The sequence below is a fragment of the Caretta caretta genome, chromosome 3 (genome assembly GCF_965140235.1).
Source record: "Caretta caretta isolate rCarCar2 chromosome 3, rCarCar1.hap1, whole genome shotgun sequence".
NCBI classification, from domain to species: Eukaryota; Metazoa; Chordata; order Testudines; family Cheloniidae; genus Caretta; species Caretta caretta.
This window is the reverse complement of record NC_134208.1, coordinates 163,895,018-163,912,436: the sequence shown is the minus strand read 5'-3', so window position 1 is coordinate 163,912,436 and position 17,419 is coordinate 163,895,018. Positions and strand designations below refer to the sequence as shown.

At 43.7% G+C, this 17,419-nt stretch overlaps 1 protein-coding gene across 1 annotated transcript in view; it reads left to right on the top strand.

The window, feature by feature from the left end:
• Positions 1-10,374: 10,374 nt before the first annotated feature.
• The window catches only part of TGFB2 (transforming growth factor beta 2), a 73,496-nt gene continuing 66,451 nt past the window's right edge, over positions 10,375-17,419 (top strand). Inside the window, exon 1 of the mRNA XM_048843201.2 lies at positions 10,375-11,933. Within this exon, the coding sequence (XP_048699158.1) occupies positions 11,591-11,933 (343 nt within the window). The 5' untranslated portion in view covers positions 10,375-11,590. The remainder of the gene's footprint in view (positions 11,934-17,419) is intronic.

Here is a 17,419-nt window from a genome sequence, read left to right as displayed (position 1 = left end):
CCCTTGAGACTTGAACACACACAACCCGTCTGATCTGCTGCTGATTCAGTAGGCCAAGTGTAGGGCCAAACCACGATACAGCGTGCCAGTGATCTACACTGGTGAATAGAGCTTTATGGGATGGATGAGCTGTGGCCAGAGCTCTGGAAATGACACCCAAGGTGACATAGGCAAAGTCACTTCACCTCTCTGCCTTAATTTCCCCCAGCTGTAGCATGCAGTTAATACTTGGCCCTGTTTGTAAAGCAGTGAGGAATTACATCTGGATCTACAGCAACCTAGGCCCAAAATGTTTATTAAAAACTAAAATATAATGAAGAGGTTTATAAAATTGCTGATTCCAGCTCTGTTTTAGAGTGAAAGGGGGACAGGCGTCTGAAAGGAAAAGGATTTAGCTCATGCAAGATGCTAGAGCAGAAGGTCTGTTGACTGAAGTCTGTTTATTGACACCAACAGGGCCAGAGGAGGTTTCTGCCACACTGCCTTGCCATTTGAGCTCTGTGCCGCATTCCATCCTTGGCCGTTCTGCTCAGACAACTAGCGCCTGTGTACATATGATAGGTAGTTCTGGGAGGTGGAAATCTGTGCACTCCGACCATTAAGCTTATTTTACCCAGGATGTTCAGACAACTATTAGCAGTTAATAATACTAGCAACGTGTGTTGCACTTAATCCAGCAACCTACAGGTGGCTAAAAATCCATTTTAACTAGCTACCCAATACTTTCAAACATGATGAAAAAATACTTGGAAGCATGCACATTGATGCAACCTAACATATCAATTCCAATGGATGTCTTCCTAATTAACCTTTTTTCATCATCATCGTAAAGTTATCCAACCTGCTGCACACATATAATTCAGTGCCATCTGTTTCTCACTTTAATACATAATTTATAATTAAGTTTTAGCCAGATTTTCCAGCAAGATAATACAAATCTACCGGTCAATGAGACTAGATGTAAAATTGGTCAACACAAGGGGGAAAAGGAAGGAAGGAAGAAATAATTGAACAGAGTTTGGGCCAAGATTTGAATGAAATTAACAAAATTAAAAGAAGACACTCTGAGTAGCCTCCATCCAGCAGCTGTGTACAATGCTGAAAGGACCAATAGGAAAGATGCAAAAAGGAAAGGTAAAGCTACAAGGGGGAAATAAATGTCTGTACAAGGAGGTCTGTCAGACAGATTCCTCTGAAGTCTAAACTTTTCATAAATTGGATCAGGAACGCTCCAGATAGTTAGGAGATAAGTTCCTATAATTAGATAATGGCCAAAGGGCAGATAATATGTATTAGCGCAAAGAGAGGGTCCTTTTCATGGTATTCTGAGTCCTGGGTCCCAGTGGTATAGAAATCCAGTTTGCATAGCCTCTTTGTCTCCATATAATTCTATTTTTTGCAAAATGTGCTAAGAAATCTGGGCTTCAAAGATTTGCAAAATATGCTGCAATTATTTTGTTCGTCTTTATGGATTTAAAGACTTGGCGGGGTCTCTAATCCACGGCCTGGTTGGGTGGAAGAGAGGCCTGGCCGAAGCTGGAGCTCCCAAGGGCATTTTATTTGACTCAGTTTCAGTGCCTCTGGGGCAGGGTGTGTATATGCTCTGCTGTGGGAGCTCCACCACCTTTTTACAGGGTGCTGTATGTACTCTCCCCCATGTTTGTTCCCCTCCACTGCAGGTGGGGTGTGGACAGAGGAGCAAAATCCTCATGGTCTCCGGGACGGATTGTCTGTCTGACAGGTGTGCAAGAAGTATTGACTTCCTAGTGCCCTGTTTTCTTCCCTCTATACCCCAACTGTGAGCACCCATGCAAAACTGGCTACCATCTTGCCCTATGGGTGCTCTTCATTGAAATTACTGGACTCTTAGAGTGCTAGACTAGGAAGTGCTCTGTGACCAGACAGCCTAATTGCTATGTATATCTCCTGAGCTGCCTGCTTCTGCAGGCCTCAAAAATTGGAAGAAAGTTCCATGTTATAGTCTCCACCTGCTGCAACACCAAAATAGAATACAATGAAGGACACAGAGAAGGCAAGGAGGAAGCAATAGGTGGGGCAGTCCTGCTCTTATGGAAGTCAATGGGAGATGGAATAGATAGAGCCTGGAGGCCCTTAAAGTTTGCATTGATGAGGAATTACCTACTTTAATGGAAATAACATTTTCTGTAACCTCTGTTCCTTGATTCTTCATGTGTGATGGAATAGGCTTACTGTAATAAAAGAGGCTGCACCAAATTTGCATGGGAGTGGGGCAAATGTGAGTTTAGAAACAAGAACAGCTGAGAGTTACATCCCTGTGTGTGGGTGGCCTTTGCAGCTGCTAATCCATCCTAGATCGGGCTTAATTTGGAATGCTATAGAATTGCCTTTATAGACCTTACAGGGTCAAGGGATTGGCTCTAAGTGAATAAATGGAACAGCTGACTGGAAGTGCTTTATAGGAAGCCTCCAAAACTGCATACCAAAGAAATCCAGTTTGAGAGAGTTTATAGAAAGGCAAGCAGGATCATCTATGCATGACTGGAAAAAGCCTCCAATGTCAGAGTCTATCCCCACCCCACGCAAGTGTAAGATATGGTCCAGGTAGGGGGTACATCTGACGCTGAGATACTAGGCCTCAGCTAAAAGACCCATGGAGCAACCAGATCCAAAGCTGCTGTCTGAGCCTGTTCGTGGTGTAGGTCCTACAACTCTTAGTAAATGTAGTAAAACTACTGCAGATTCTGAGGGAGGCATACTGGAGGTGAGCAGAGGGCCTGGATGGCGTAGCAGACTAGCGATCAGAGCCCTATACCTCTAGATCACTAGCACAGGTGGAGTAGTGACCAAAAGTGGCTATTCAGTAGCCGATGTGAAATCAGTTTGGACTCAGACTGATCTGTAGTGGGAATGTACAGTTCAAAGATATGAACACCAGAGTTACGGACTTACCGGTCAGCCAGACACCCTGTGGAACTGGAAGTCCTCAATGAGGCAGCAGTGGAGACAAAAAAAAACCCCCACCAGCAAATGCTGTACTACCTCAAGCCTTCAGGCCCAAGGCTCAGGGCTTCAGGCATGGTGGGTTGGGGCTGCAACTACAGGGTAAGGGGGCTTGGATTTTCTGGTCTTCAGGAGCACTGGGGCGCAGGGGTTTAGACTGGGGGGGAGCGCTGGGGCTTGGGGCTTCAGCCCCATGGCTCTGCTCCTGGTGTTCAGCCCTGCGGGGGGGCACTGGGGCTCGGGACTTTAGCTAAGAGGGGAGTGCCAGTTTCAGCCCCAATGCTCCCCACATAGCTAAAACCCTGAGCCCTAATGCACCCCCCCCCCCGAAACCAGGAGTGGAGCCTTGAGCCTTGGTGCCTCCCCACCCAGGACTGAAGCCCTGAGTCTCGGCACCCCCTGCAAGGCTGAAGCTGGGTGTGGAGCCATGGGGCTGAAGCCCCCAGCCCCAGTGCTCCCTGCAGGTCTAAAGTGCTGAGCTCTGGTGCTTCTGTGGGCCCCAACTCCGCCCTGACCCCCACCCCCACCTTGCGCCTGCAGTCTCAATGACCTCCCCCACCCGCCCCCAGCACTGAAGTCCATAACGTCTTCTTCAGAGTTACGGAACATTTCAGAGTTACAGACAACCTCCATTCCCAAGGTATCTGCAACTCTGACGTGCTACTGTACCCACTGCAGAAAAATGCCAACATGGTTGATGCTCTTGAGGGGCAGTCTCAGCTGAGGCCACTGAAGTGGCATAGATACTGAGCTGCCCTCTTACCCGTTCTAGTCAGGGGATGAGCTGTGTTAGCAGTATCATGCTGTAGACAAATGCAGGATTCCAACTTCAAAGGATGTCAGTTCCTCTCACTGCATTCACTAAACCAATCAAACAAAACCCATACCAAAGCAAACTAGAATGACTAATGTATGAATGAAATAATCCAGTTCTGATTTCAGTGTAAACATTCTGGGAATATGCAACATTTTTCTGCGCTATTTAGAAACATTAGTGTTGATTCTTTGATGTGGCTTGACAACTAGCTGCTTTCATAGGGAATAGCCTTATGCACTGAATGAAGCTGGGTTATGACAGTAGACCAAGGATGCTCATTGTCACAGTGAAAGCCAGGAAAAATAGTGAGACACAAAGTTTATTACACTTTATTATGGGTATATTTGCTCCCTGGGGTGAAATTCACTCCTGTGCAGTGCAACCACTAAAGGCTTACATAACACTTAAAAGCACTTAGGATGGCTAAAGGCATAGGCTTTTTGTAGGCACTCTGTACAGAGGCAAATCTGATCCTACTTGGTCTAGGGCTGTCTCTTCAGTTTGATGAATGACTGCAGTTTCCTCATTTACATCAGCTCATTCTACAGGGACACAATCCTGCAAGCTCTTCTTGTGCAGAGCGCCAGTTGATTTAAGTGGTCCATGGACAGTGGACTTGAAAATGTTTAAAAAAAACCCCAAACATTTGAAAAGGATACCAATCTCTGGCCACAGGGAAAAAACTAGAAGTTGTTCCACCCCTCTCCCCACTTCCTACTCCCCAAAGTAGATCAGCGTGGACTTTCTACTGGGACAGTCTAAAATAGTAAATCAAAGTCTAACTGTCTAGAGTTTTTCTTCCCCGCTGCCCTTGAAAATGAGCCACTTTGAAGATGTTACACTCTTAGGAATCCACTTTGTTTTATTTAACGCTTTTCTTTGTGCAAGCTGCACCAACGGGCTGCCGGAGAAGCAAGAACCCTACAGTCTTCGTGAACTAAAGAATAACTCTGTTCCTGTGCAGCTGCAATACGTGGCTTAAGATATTACATTACTACAGGCCCATTTTTGAGGCTGCTGCCACTTACTTAATATTGCTTTATAAACAATCCTCTTCTTAAAAAACCACCACAAGTACAGCCTGGAAGCATGTTTTCACTGAAGTTGTACAATTGAATTTCCTGAATATTGTCATATAGATGTTCTGCTAGAACTACTAACAATTTCTACGATTATCATTTGTCTTATTTATTGGCGCACAATCAACACTGTCTCTATACAATTCTAAAATAACATGCAATAACCTTTCAGGCCTTGAAATATTATGAAAGAAATACATACGCACTCCATATAACGCAGTGATCTATGAATTTATAATAGTTTAGATTAGAGGTCCTGACCACTATGGTCTTTATAAATTCCCTTACAATTTTCATAATACTAGTGCCCCCGATTTTCTGCAGCATCCAGTCTCCACTGAGTAGTGGAGGGTTGTTCCACAAAGGTGCTGTTGTGGCTTCCAGATTGTCAGGGTCTAATCTATGTCAGCTAGTAACAGTTCCTAAACTAGAGTATTGTGGCCATACCCCCATCTCTGCTCCCAGAATTCCTCCAACAGCTAGAGCTGCCGGGAGGAGTGGTCCAAGAGATAGCTATGTCAGCTCAGCACCTACCGGGGACTGCATACTCCTCCAGTTAGGGAAATCTGTGGTTGATCTGGCCTTAGGTGTCTTAATGCTGGTATTCTGGTCATAGTCCATTCTAAATTTGCACTATACCTTCAGTTGCTTGTGGTATTGTTCTTTGTTTCCTGTCTTAAATTGTTGTGTAGTGGTGGTATGCACTGGAGAACAGTTCCCGTCTTTCAACTCAGAGGTGCTGGCACTGTATAAGTGGAAAAAGTTATTTGGACCGAATTCTGTTGTTCTTTCTCACATGAACACTCCTAATGAAGCCAAGAGGTCTGTTTGCATGAGCTGGGACTACTTGTGAGGAAAGGTTGCAGGATCAGACCTTCACTTTGTAAAGTATGCAAAGAACTTTGGGCCTCTAAAACAAAAATCACTATGTTAACATAAGATCATTTTAATTTTATGTCGAACAGCCAGAGATAAAAAGTAGTCAATGTTTTTGAAACGTAAGGGCTGCAGGACAGAGTCCTGTATGAAATAAGAGACACATCCTGGTGGCAATGGGGCCACTTGCAGAAGTAAGCTCAATAGGATTTTGGTGTCAAGTACACATAGGAATCACTATGCTCACTAATGAAAAGCACAATACCGAAGTGTAGAGGACTGGTGCCTTCAGCTACACCAAATGGTAAAATCAAGTGTTTTATTACGTACGGTTTTCTTCTATTTGTCATCTCTTCATCTCACTGTTATAAGGTGCCACCTCTGCTCTAGAAATTGAACGGTTGTGTGTGCTTGTTTTTATAGAAAGGAGAATTCGCAAGTTTCTTGCCTGGCAGACTGCGTCAGAACAGCTAAGATTCAACATGAGCAGAGTAACTGCTGCAAAGTTCTGTGTATGCCACAAAGAATTAATTGTGCAATTGTCAGACGCTCGTCATCAATGTGAAGCTTATGAAATGTGCCTCTTAAATTTTAAAAGTTATTCCTTCTCCAACAATGTTCTCTAGTTTATGAAATGTGGCCAGCCACCTTACTTAATGACCTGGTCGTCAGCAGTTTGAGAAAGATTATTGCCATTGTATTTTGCACAGCACATTTGTGTATAACCAAAACAATCTAAAAAAGAAACCACAAATTGTAAAATCCAGACCACATAATTTTTAAGTTAACAGGAAACATGAAAGCCTTAAGTTCAGTGTGTGAAGTAACTTTCCAGGTGTCCCTGTTTTTGTAATAAACAGTTACTGTTTATTAAAAAAAAATCAACATATAAAAAGACAGCATTGTACTGAATTGAAAGCCCAAGAACAGATAAGTCCTGTTCTTTCTCTGTGCTTTCTTCACTCACATTTGGGTGCCCAAGAAATGCAGGATGGGGTCCATTTAAAAAAAAATATAGATCAAATGAAATTTAACTGCATTTGTGTTTAGTAAATGTTTTCCACAGTAGTTTTTCACTCTAATTCACTCTTTAGAATGTAATACATACAAGGGATACCTTCCCAAAATAAAATGCAAGGGTTAATTATGATAGTTTAGCCTATTAGATATGTGCAGAGTGAAAATAAAGTTATAACTCAAAAACTGAATTACCTGTATTGAAAGTCATGTGGTTGTTTAATTCTGAAAGTATGTTTAGTTTATGGCACTTTATCCAGCAGAATTGCATTGGACCATGCACATTAAAATGGCAAAAGTTACAGGGCCAAATCTTGATTGCCTTACTCAATGCAATTGGTCACATGTCCATGATAAACAGAGGTTGGGCCATAATTTCTTTGGGGTCCAATTCTGCATTGCTTGTATATCCACAAGAAAATATGTGGGAGCAAGAGTTTTGGGTGCACATAGAAAGTAGGCAATGTGTTATGAGAGAGAGAATTCCAAATTTTCAAAATGGAAACCTGGTGCTTGTGTATTTTGGTATATATTGTAATGAACTGGCTAGAATGTTCTCTACTAGGGAGAATCACAATGGCTGAGCTGTGTATATCAGGCCCTATGTTGCAGGTGGTAGGGGCTTAGATCAAGTGGTAGGGATCCATCTATGCTTTTGGAACAGGAGTCTACATTCTATCCCGGCTGCTCCTGAGAGCTTCTGAATGGCAATAATTTGCACCATAGTGATACCAAGAAGCCTTAGGTAGCAACAGATTTGTTACACTGATGTCAAACTGAGAGCTGAACTATAGTGAATGCCAGACACTTGAGGTTGAGATTTGTCAAACTAAGAAAGTGTGTAATGAACTGGTAGTTTGTGTGTGTGAACCACTATTGGCCTCTCTACTGGACAGCATAAGAACTGCTCTGTTGTAGGTTATAAGACTTGTAACGAGAGTTGATCGGAAAAGTTCTGGCACAACATTCTTCTTCTGGAATTTGCTGATTTGGCAAAATCAAAACATTTCCTGGAGACCATTCAATTTCGCTGACATTTAGCTGAAAACCAGCCAGGTTTTGAAACCTGCGCGCTTTCCTGCCAGCTCATTTGCCTCACTCCCCAGCTCACCTGGAAGGGTCTACGGCTCTGGAGCAGCCCCCCAAACAGATTGCCTCAGAGTCAGAGACCCTAGGGTCCACAGAGAATTTTGAAATTTTTGTTTTTTATTCCTAACTTCCTAAAAAGCAAGTTTCAAAATATCAAAATCCTGAAGGAGAATTACCTTTCTCTGCCCAGCTCTGCTTATCATTGCGGACAGCTAGTGAAGAGAGTCTAAATGCTCACATGCTGTGGGCTAGTGCTTGAGTAGGAGGATCTGCGTTCTAGCTGTGTTGTCGCTGTGAAGTTGTGGATTGGCATGAGGTACAGCGTAGTAACAACTGTAAATTCTTATGTGGCCCTGGATGTATTAAGGTATATTTCTTCATGGTTTCAGGTACAGGTTTGGGAGGAACTACATTAATTTCACAAACTTATGTTCAGAAACATTCACATCTTAGATCCAACGGGTGGCAGGGCCAGATCTTTAGTTGGTGAGTGAAGTCAATGGAGTTATATCAATTTATACTAGCTGAGGAAATAGCGTTTTGTTTTTAAACAGGAATCTTACAGAAATAAGATCAAATGAATCCACTAATTCAATTTCATTTCGCCTGATATTGGAAACCATATTATTTCCCAAATCATTATCACTGGAGCTGTACCTTTCAGGTCAAGAAGAGTAAGACATTGACACAGAAAACAATCAAAATGTGGTGATGTGAGAGGAAAACTTTTATTCAGCTCTCTGTAGGAATTCAAACAGGTTTAAATGGACAGGTGCCATTAAATGCGATATTCAGGACTGGTGCAATGTCAGTTGTGTGGCTGCAGTGCCATCCATCTCTGCTTATTTTTAAACGTGTTTACTTTCAAACGATGAAAAAATGACCTTTCAAATATACAGTATTCTCATGTCCTTTATCCAGTAGGAAGGCTCTTCTTTGCTTATATCCTCAGCAGTGCGCTGGCAACACTGCTTTCCCTACAGTGGAGCCCTGCCATTGCGAACAACATGCAGTAGTTCAGTACTGCTAGGCCCTTTTATCCCCCCCCCCCCCCCCCATTATAACTGCTGTAAGGAAGCTGTTTTCCTTGCAGACATACTGAGAAGTAAAATCTTGCCCTTAATCTAAGGGCTACCACTTTCAAGTGACTAGCAAGTCTTCAAAATCTTTGTAATACTTCCTAGAAACAGTACTTCTAAGGCTAGATCATCAGCTGGTATAAACTGGTATAACTCTTTTGACTTCAGTGGTTCTGTGTTGATTTATACCATCTAAGGATCTGGGCCTATATCTTTTGGGATATTTGAGCCGTCCTATCTCGCTTCCTCTGTACATTTTTTCTAACATAATTAGGAATAGTATAGCTGTGGTCCTAACCCTTTATGCCCCTTATGTCATCATGCTGCACTGAATGCTCCTACACCCCTATCTTATACCATAACAGGAGGTTTAGAAACAATCTGGTCACTATGGAAGAGCGTGGGCTAGATGACTTAGTAGAGGCTCCCAAATGATTCTCTCTCTCTTAACACATCCAGTGAAAAATTATGACAACTTAATGCTTAAGGGAATGTAGGGATATAATGGCGGGTGTTAAAGGAACAAAGGCTACTTGATCATTTCATGAAGTTCATTCATGCTGATGTACAGATGTGATAAATGGACTGTGACAGAAAAAGAAAAGACATAGGGGATGAAGTTAAGAATGAGATCTATTTGACTGTAGAATAATTTCTCAAGAGCAGGGCCAGAATGCAGTATGGGCAGAATGCATTTAAGTCAAACCACTAGCAATTCCCTATGTACAAAGAAGGAATGATCATGCATTGGCACCAAGATGGACAAGGTAAACCCAACAGGTCATTCTATGTATAACATCTAGGAGACTGTGGTGGATATAAGAAGTAACTGAGAGATCAGATTAGAGAGACAGAAATTAAAAAGCTCCTGGAGTGAGCAACTGAGTGGCCTAGTACAAATGACAATGCACAAAGGACACCTAGGAGAAGGCAGGAGAGAATCATCATCACAGTCCTAATGAGTATAATGATAACCAGGTAACACTTCAGAGGAGAGAGAATGATGAGAACGAGGCCACAAAATGTGTATGGAAGTAGAAGTTAAGTACAGGCGAGGGAATTGAGCAAAGCCAGAATACCTTCTGTTGACTATTAAAACAATGGGCCAAATTTGCTGCCTAATCTAATAATGAACCATAATTATTTGCACATACTTTTCTAATAGAAATACCTCACAGAGCTCCACAAAAGGTGGGGCAGGCATGACAGTGACCCCTATCGCGGGTGCCAGTCAATTGCCTGCAACACAGTTGAAAGCCGCGGTGCGCTTTGGCTCCATGACGTTAATAACAGGCTCAAGAAACAGTAAACCCCAAGCAAGCCTGGCAAGAATTGCTTTGGCTTTTCAGCTCGCGTCCCCCCTCCCCTTCTCTCCGACCCCGCGCGGTGCGGCACCTTGAAGCGTATGCACCGCTAATGCTGGCTGGCGGGGCCCCTGCCTGCTGCACAGAGGGACTAAGGAGCCGGGGTGAGGGAAACGCGAGAGGAATCCTCTTCCATGCAATCCCACCACGTCATTTTGTTGGGAGGCAAACACGTGGTGCAGGGAGACCTTATAAATCTCCCTCTCCCTGCAAGAGCGTGATGTTATCTGCTGGCAAAGTTTCTCTCTTCGCGAGGAAAGCAACGGGGCTCAGCGAGGGAGGGAGGCAGGAGGACACGGAGAGAGAGAGACTAACGGGGCTGCAGATAAAGTAAAGCAGGAGCTGCGCGGATCGGGCCGTGCGTGGCAAGCTCTGAAACCAAGCCAGGGGGGAGAGGTGCCCCCGAGGGAGAAAGGGGCAAAGCACCTTTTGAACGCCCGGGCTCGCGACCCACAGGAGGCTGCCGCCGCCGCCGCCGCAGCAACAGCAGCGCCGGCTTGTTGACTGTGGCTTGGGTTGGCTTTTTTTGGAGGAAGAGGAGGGCGCCGGGGAAGCTGCACCGCAAGCGAGGGGGGCTGGTCGGTGCATGCAGCCCGGGGTGCCGGCGGCAGGATCAGCGCCGCACGGAGGAGCGAAGAGCAGAGCCCCCCCCCGCACCCAGCCCCGGGGCGTCCCGGACTCTCCCCGCGCGCGCACACACACACACACACACACACACACGTGGGCGCCCTCTCGCCTGCGGGGCGGCTCGCTCTGCTCGCAGCTGCTGCGTGTGTTGTTGCAGCTCCGCAGCGCGGGGCCAGCAGCGCAGCTCAGCTCAGCTCAGCTCAGCGCGCGCCGCCAGCCCGCCCCTGACATCGCCCCTCTCCCGTCCCGTCCCGTCCCGCGCGTGGCGCTGGAGGAGCCCAGAGCAGAAGCCCGGAGCTGAGCGCCCGGCTGCCACCCGCTCGCCCTCCGGCTTCAGGAGCGCTGCTCCCTGGCCAGCCCCGCCACACCGGCTCGCTAGGGAAACTCTCCTCTAGTGGCTCTCTCCGCGGTGGGGGCTGGTTAAAATCCCCCCCCCCCCCCATGTTTGTTCAGTTTCGAGGCTGATGCAGAGGTAGCGACCTGCTTTCTTTGCAACTCGCCTGTGTAACCCGGGGGCGTTTTTCATTTGCACCCCCGTTGCCTTTTCCTGGCAACCCGGTTGCGTTTCCAACCGCAGCTGCTTCCCCTCCTTTGCACCCCTCCCCCCATCCCCTTCTTTTCCAAGTCACTCTTTTTGGGACGCTGGGTTTAAACCCGAAAATGCACCGCTATCTCCTGAGCGTGGTGCTCACCCTGGATCTGGCCACGGTGGCGCTCAGCCTGTCTACCTGCAGTACCCTAGACATGGATCAGTTTATGCGCAAGAGGATCGAGGCGATCCGAGGACAGATCCTGAGCAAACTGAAGCTCACCAGCCCCCCTGAAGAGTACCCCGAGCCCGAGGAGGTGCCCCCGGAGGTCATCTCCATCTACAACAGCACCAGGGACCTGCTGCAGGAGAAAGCCAACCACAGAGCCGCCACTTGCGAAAGGGAGAGGAGCGATGAGGAGTATTATGCCAAAGAGGTTTACAAAATAGACATGCTGCCTTTTTACCCCGAAAGTAAGTCCTCTGTGTGTGTGTGATTTCACCCCCCGCCCCAGCCTTGGCAGGGCCCTGAAATACCTGCCCCATGTACCATAAGCCCCCTTATCTGTTCATTTCACTCATCTTCTTAGTTCGTTTTTCATACTTTTTTTGGGGGGAAGGGGGGGTCGGTTGCTTGCAGATCTGTTGTGTTTGATCTCCTCTCACCCTCTCCCTCAAACTCATCACACACGTCACTGTGTGTGCCCCTAGGACCTGGGCGTGCTGCACCCCCACACCCTTCCCTCTCTAAAACGACCCTATCTCTTTCCACAGCTGTTCTTCCCCTCAATTTGCCTCAGTCTATCCCTGCGTTTTTCAAAAAAGGTGTTTAAAAAAAAGAATCCCAGGCTTCTTTCCCCATCCTTGCCAACTCCCCAATCCCCAGAACATCATTCTCAAGATCTCTTCTTAAATTGGTACCCTAAGAAAGGACAACTGCAGAGACCTCTCCCTTCTGTTTGCAGTTTAATAGCCACTCTTGCAATTCATGGTGCCTTTAATTTAGGTACAAAGAAGTTCTCCCTTCTGTTTAGTGCCAGGTTCCTGGAACCCCTCTCATTTTTCTGCCCTTCACTGTTTTTTTGAATGACACTGATGATACACATCTCATTCTGAACAATAAAAGGGAAAAATGTTATGTGCTGGTATCTCATCAGATCCCACCTATAATGAATACAAATCATCATAACATGCCTCTTTCTTTTGGTCGCGGCAGCGGTGGGTGTGCAGAAAAGCATAAAAGTCCTTAAAAAAACCAAACTAGCTGCTCATGCCAAGGAAGGTTAAATACCAGAGAGAGAAAAACATAACTTCACCATCAGTGTATCCGAAACTCCAGTGCCTAATCTGTTCATTTCCCTCCCTCTTCCCCCACCCTCCACTTGATGCCCTATATATTTGCTGTCTGTTTTTGAAAAGTACATACCTCTTGCTTAAATAGATAATGTAGCCATCTTGGTAACTTTATCCTAGAGTTTCTAATTGCATTTTCTTTTATTTATTTTTAGTTTTAACAAGTTGTAGCTTTATAGCTTGCTGTGTCTTGCATGCGATAGTCCCATGATGCCAGCCAAAGTGTCCGCACCCCACTCTTTGCAGCTGCCTTTTTCTTCTTTTACTGTTAAATGACACCATCAGGTACAGGACATCCTCGCAGTCAAAGCCATTTTATTATTGTAATTACAATAACAGCTAGGATAAATATACTCCACCCTTGTTACCCTGGGGGAAGGAAGATTTTTTTATGTATATTGGAGCCAAGTGGGTATGCGCAAAAGCTTCAGTGTAATTTGTAGCAATAACATTGAGACCGAACGTAGAAATCGTGGCAGTTTTCCTTCAAAACACACACCCACACCCTCACTGCCACACCATCCTTGCTGGTATTTTGGTGAAAGTCAGAACTTTGTTTTGAGACCCAACACCTCATGCTCTGAGCCTGGTAGCAAGTATTTACTAACAAAGGCCACAGGAAGTAGTAGCAACTCCTTGATATACGGGTATGAACGTGTAATAGAGGGTTTTTGAAGGCAAGGTGCATTGATCCTGACCACAGATCTGCCCCCTTTTTCCCCCAAAGAAAATCACACAAAGAGTTACTATTATCAAATCCAGCCATATACTTGTCAGAAAATTAAAATATCTGAAGTGTGTGACATCAAAGTTGACAAAAGAGGGTCTATTTTTAAAATATTGTCAAAAGCCGGAACAGTGCTGAAGTATTAGTAAGGGTTTTGGCAGCATAAAATAGACTTCAGGTATCTACCAACAGAGTGCATCAGAAGTTTGGGATCAGAAGGCCATTTAGCAACAGATCCAATACTACTGTGCAAGTGCCGTGGTTAACATCATAGTAAGTAGGTTAACTGTTTTTCCACTGCTCTCTAGTTATACTGGATTGAGCGAACCTTTCCAAAAAAGACAGAAAGGAAGGAATTGCTCCACCATATTTTAAACAAACAAATTGAAAGTGCAGCATTGGCTGCACTTTCTCCTAGACTTCACTGAATAATTGTCATAACTCTGCAGTTCCTGATCCCGCTGGGACAGTGATGAGGAAGGAGAAGGAGATCAATATGAATGCATTGAAGGTCAAAAGCTGCTGAGATGAAGGCATGGGAAAGATCAGTGGTTGAGTTTTTAACCACAAAGTTGTTAGCGTTCAGTAACTGACTACAGACCAAGTATTACAAATATGCTCTAATTATACTCATAGTCAGCTATATATCACTGCAGATTGCTGATAGGTCTTTGTGAGGCATTTTATACAGTTCAGACTAAATATTTTTAGCAATGAGGAGATGTAAAAGGAAAACTATAAGAGATATTGTATATACCCTAAGGCATATTTTGTCTTAAATATTATCCTTGGCCAACTGTACTATATAAATACCGTAAATATGAATAGAACTGGCAAGATGCCAATCTCCTGGGATGAATTTTAGTCAAGAAGGTATTTATGGGATATAAATAATACTGTGTCAACATTTAAAGAAGGGATCTGATTAGTTTTGAATTTATTCATATTAATCTTTTCACATGCTGTTAGTTTAAGGCTCAAAGTAAAGTTATGCTAAGGTTTACTGATAGTTTGCACCGAGGGAATAAGGGGGCATCTGGTGTCTGCTTGACAGTCCATTTGAGGTTAAAGACACTTGTAGTCAGAATATATGTGGAAATTCAGAGAGTCAAAGAATAATAGACCCATGTAGACAATAGATTCCAAAGCTTCTTGATATTATTTTTGTGCCACTAGTTTTGCAAACTCAAAAAGCAGCTGAGCTTTGGTTTCTGCAGCAATCCCTATGTATCTTGTTTTGGGTTAGGTAATAAAAGTCCAAACAGTCAGTAATTGAGTTGTTTTACAGAGATCTGTAAAAGGAGATTGAATGTGAAATCTAAAGACAGTAGATGATAGAACGCTTGAAAACTCTGTGCCTAGAAACCATTATCTTTCAAGTTCCAAAGTCCTGGTTTTATTAAAATGAGGTCATATTTAGGTATTTAACCTTCCTTGGCAGGAGCATTTTAGAAGATAATTTTGTCTCTGGGATAAAATTGCTGACTAGACAGGTTCTGATATTTAAATTGAATGTTTATTTCAATTTAGTGATGGCAAACATTGCACTGTTAATCTGCAGAAATGTAATATCAGTACAGTTACAGATTGCAAATAATAATAATCTGACATCTGGGACATTTATTATACATACATATAATTAACGAGACATGTGTTCAGGGATTTGGAAGGCTTATTTGTGGTAAACATATAAAGGCCCAATTCTGTATTCCTTATTCATCTAAAACTCCCATTACAGTCAGTAAAAACTGATGGGGATTGGGCCTTATGAGAGTAAGTGATCACTTTGAGTATTCTATCATCTTTGAAGGAGGTGGGACTAAAAATATACAAAACCCTGAAAAATTATGATTTCTTTTCTTGATAGTTGTTTCACATTAACGTTATACTAATATTATACAGGTCCCCCTCCCCCCCCCCCCCCCCATGAAGCCAAGCTCTTGTCTATACATGCATTTTATGGAAGTTATTGATATAACCTATCTTTGAATTAACTCTATTGCATGAATATTGCGTTACATAGACTGTCATTCTGCTGAGTATTTGACCAATGGAAAAAAAAAACCCACCTATAAACTGGCTGGGTACAAGGCCATGCTTCTGTTTTATGAACAAGGAGTTGATTTACCAGTAATTATATGCATGTGGACTTCTTGTCTTCAGAATAATTGAGTTACTAGTACAGCCGTGTCTATGCTATATGCCTTCCCTTCACTGATTGCATCATTACCAAATGTTAACAGCTACTCATGTGCAGCTCATGTGTGTTTTGCATTTAGCAGAGCCCAGAACTTAATCTTTCAGGATGTTTTATTTTGTTAAAAATATGGAAGCATTCTCAAAAGGAGTATATTCTTTTAAACCTCCCCACTGTGTTGACCCAGTGGCCTAGCTGTGGTGCTCAGCACCTCCCTGGAGTTTGATTTCCCCATAGCCTCTTACTGCTCATAAGGAATTTGGAGCACTGGAGGAGGCTTCCAGTAGGGTAGAGGGAAGGTGGTGGGAATGATGCCATGTGGCTTAAACATGAGTATCATTCATGAGTCTTCCTCTGCTCTTTAGAGCCAAGAAGTTGCTGATGGATTTTAAAAGGGGCGCGATAATATTATGAACAATGGTATCATTTGTAATTCTACATACTGAGGGGGGTAGTCAAATGTCTTGCTTCTCTACATAAGATGATCACCACTGAAGTCAGGAAGGAATCAGTCCTCCCACATGTACCCTCATCATACAAATGGCAAAGTGCATTCTGGGTGTTTTTCACTTTCTTCTGAACCATCAGGTATTGGCCACAGCCAATAGTAGAGTACCAGATTTGGGAGCTCAGTAATCTGATCTGGCATGGTAAATTCTGTTACTGTGTGATTTGAGGAGAGGGAGACTAAGGGAAAGAAATATGGAAGGAATACCTTAGGCTCTTGGAGGGGTTCAGAAGACCATCCAGAACAAAAAAACACAAAACCCTAGGACCAAAATCCTGAAGCCCTGTCTCAGTGCCTACTCAAACAAAACTCCCATTGATATCTGTCTTAAATAGATACATCATCTTGGAATCTAGTCAAGTTTTTTAAAATGTAGATTGTCTGGTACTCCACCCAGCCCCTACTCCTCTGCCAGTTTGGGGTTTTACAGTCACAGGTGACCATTTTTAGATGTTTTTCTGTCTTCTGCTTCTGTGTGAAAGACCCACATAAATAAAGGAGGAAACTGACTGACTAAAGTGCAAATCCTGTAAGTGACTATATAGATGGAACCCTATACCCACATGAAGTTCCTTTGGCTTCAGCCTGTTATAGGATCAAGGTGCAAATGGCTACAGAGGGAAGAAAGCAGAACTGACTATCTCAAAGTGCTGTCAAACACACAAAGTAAATAAACTGAAAAAAACTAAGACAAACTATTTGCTTTCACTAACCCTTGTCAGTCCTAGTAATTTTAGGTATCACTTGTAAGGACAATAGGTAAAATATTTTCATAGGTTGATGTTATCGTGTTAAATTTGGGACTCTTGCATGTATAAGAACTGAGCAAAAGCTAAACAAGGACACTAGGATTTGTTCTTCAGTGAGGTCCCTATTCAGCAAGAAACAAGTGTGCAGCTTTAAGGATGTGAATAGTTCCATTAACAATTAAAGCTTAAGTAGCTTGCTGAACTGGGACCTGATTTTATAGGACATTAGCAGAGGTATGAACAGAATTTTGGAGCCATGCAGCTAAAATCCCTCACAGCGCTTAGAAAACGTATTGCTAAACATCAGGACCAGTAGCAGAGGCAAGACGAGAAAAGTCTTTTTCAGAAAAAAAAAAAAAAAAGTTCTCTGTTCATTATCTTTGTTATTCTGAAGAGTCTCTTCCAGTTGGCCAGCTTGCTTTCTTT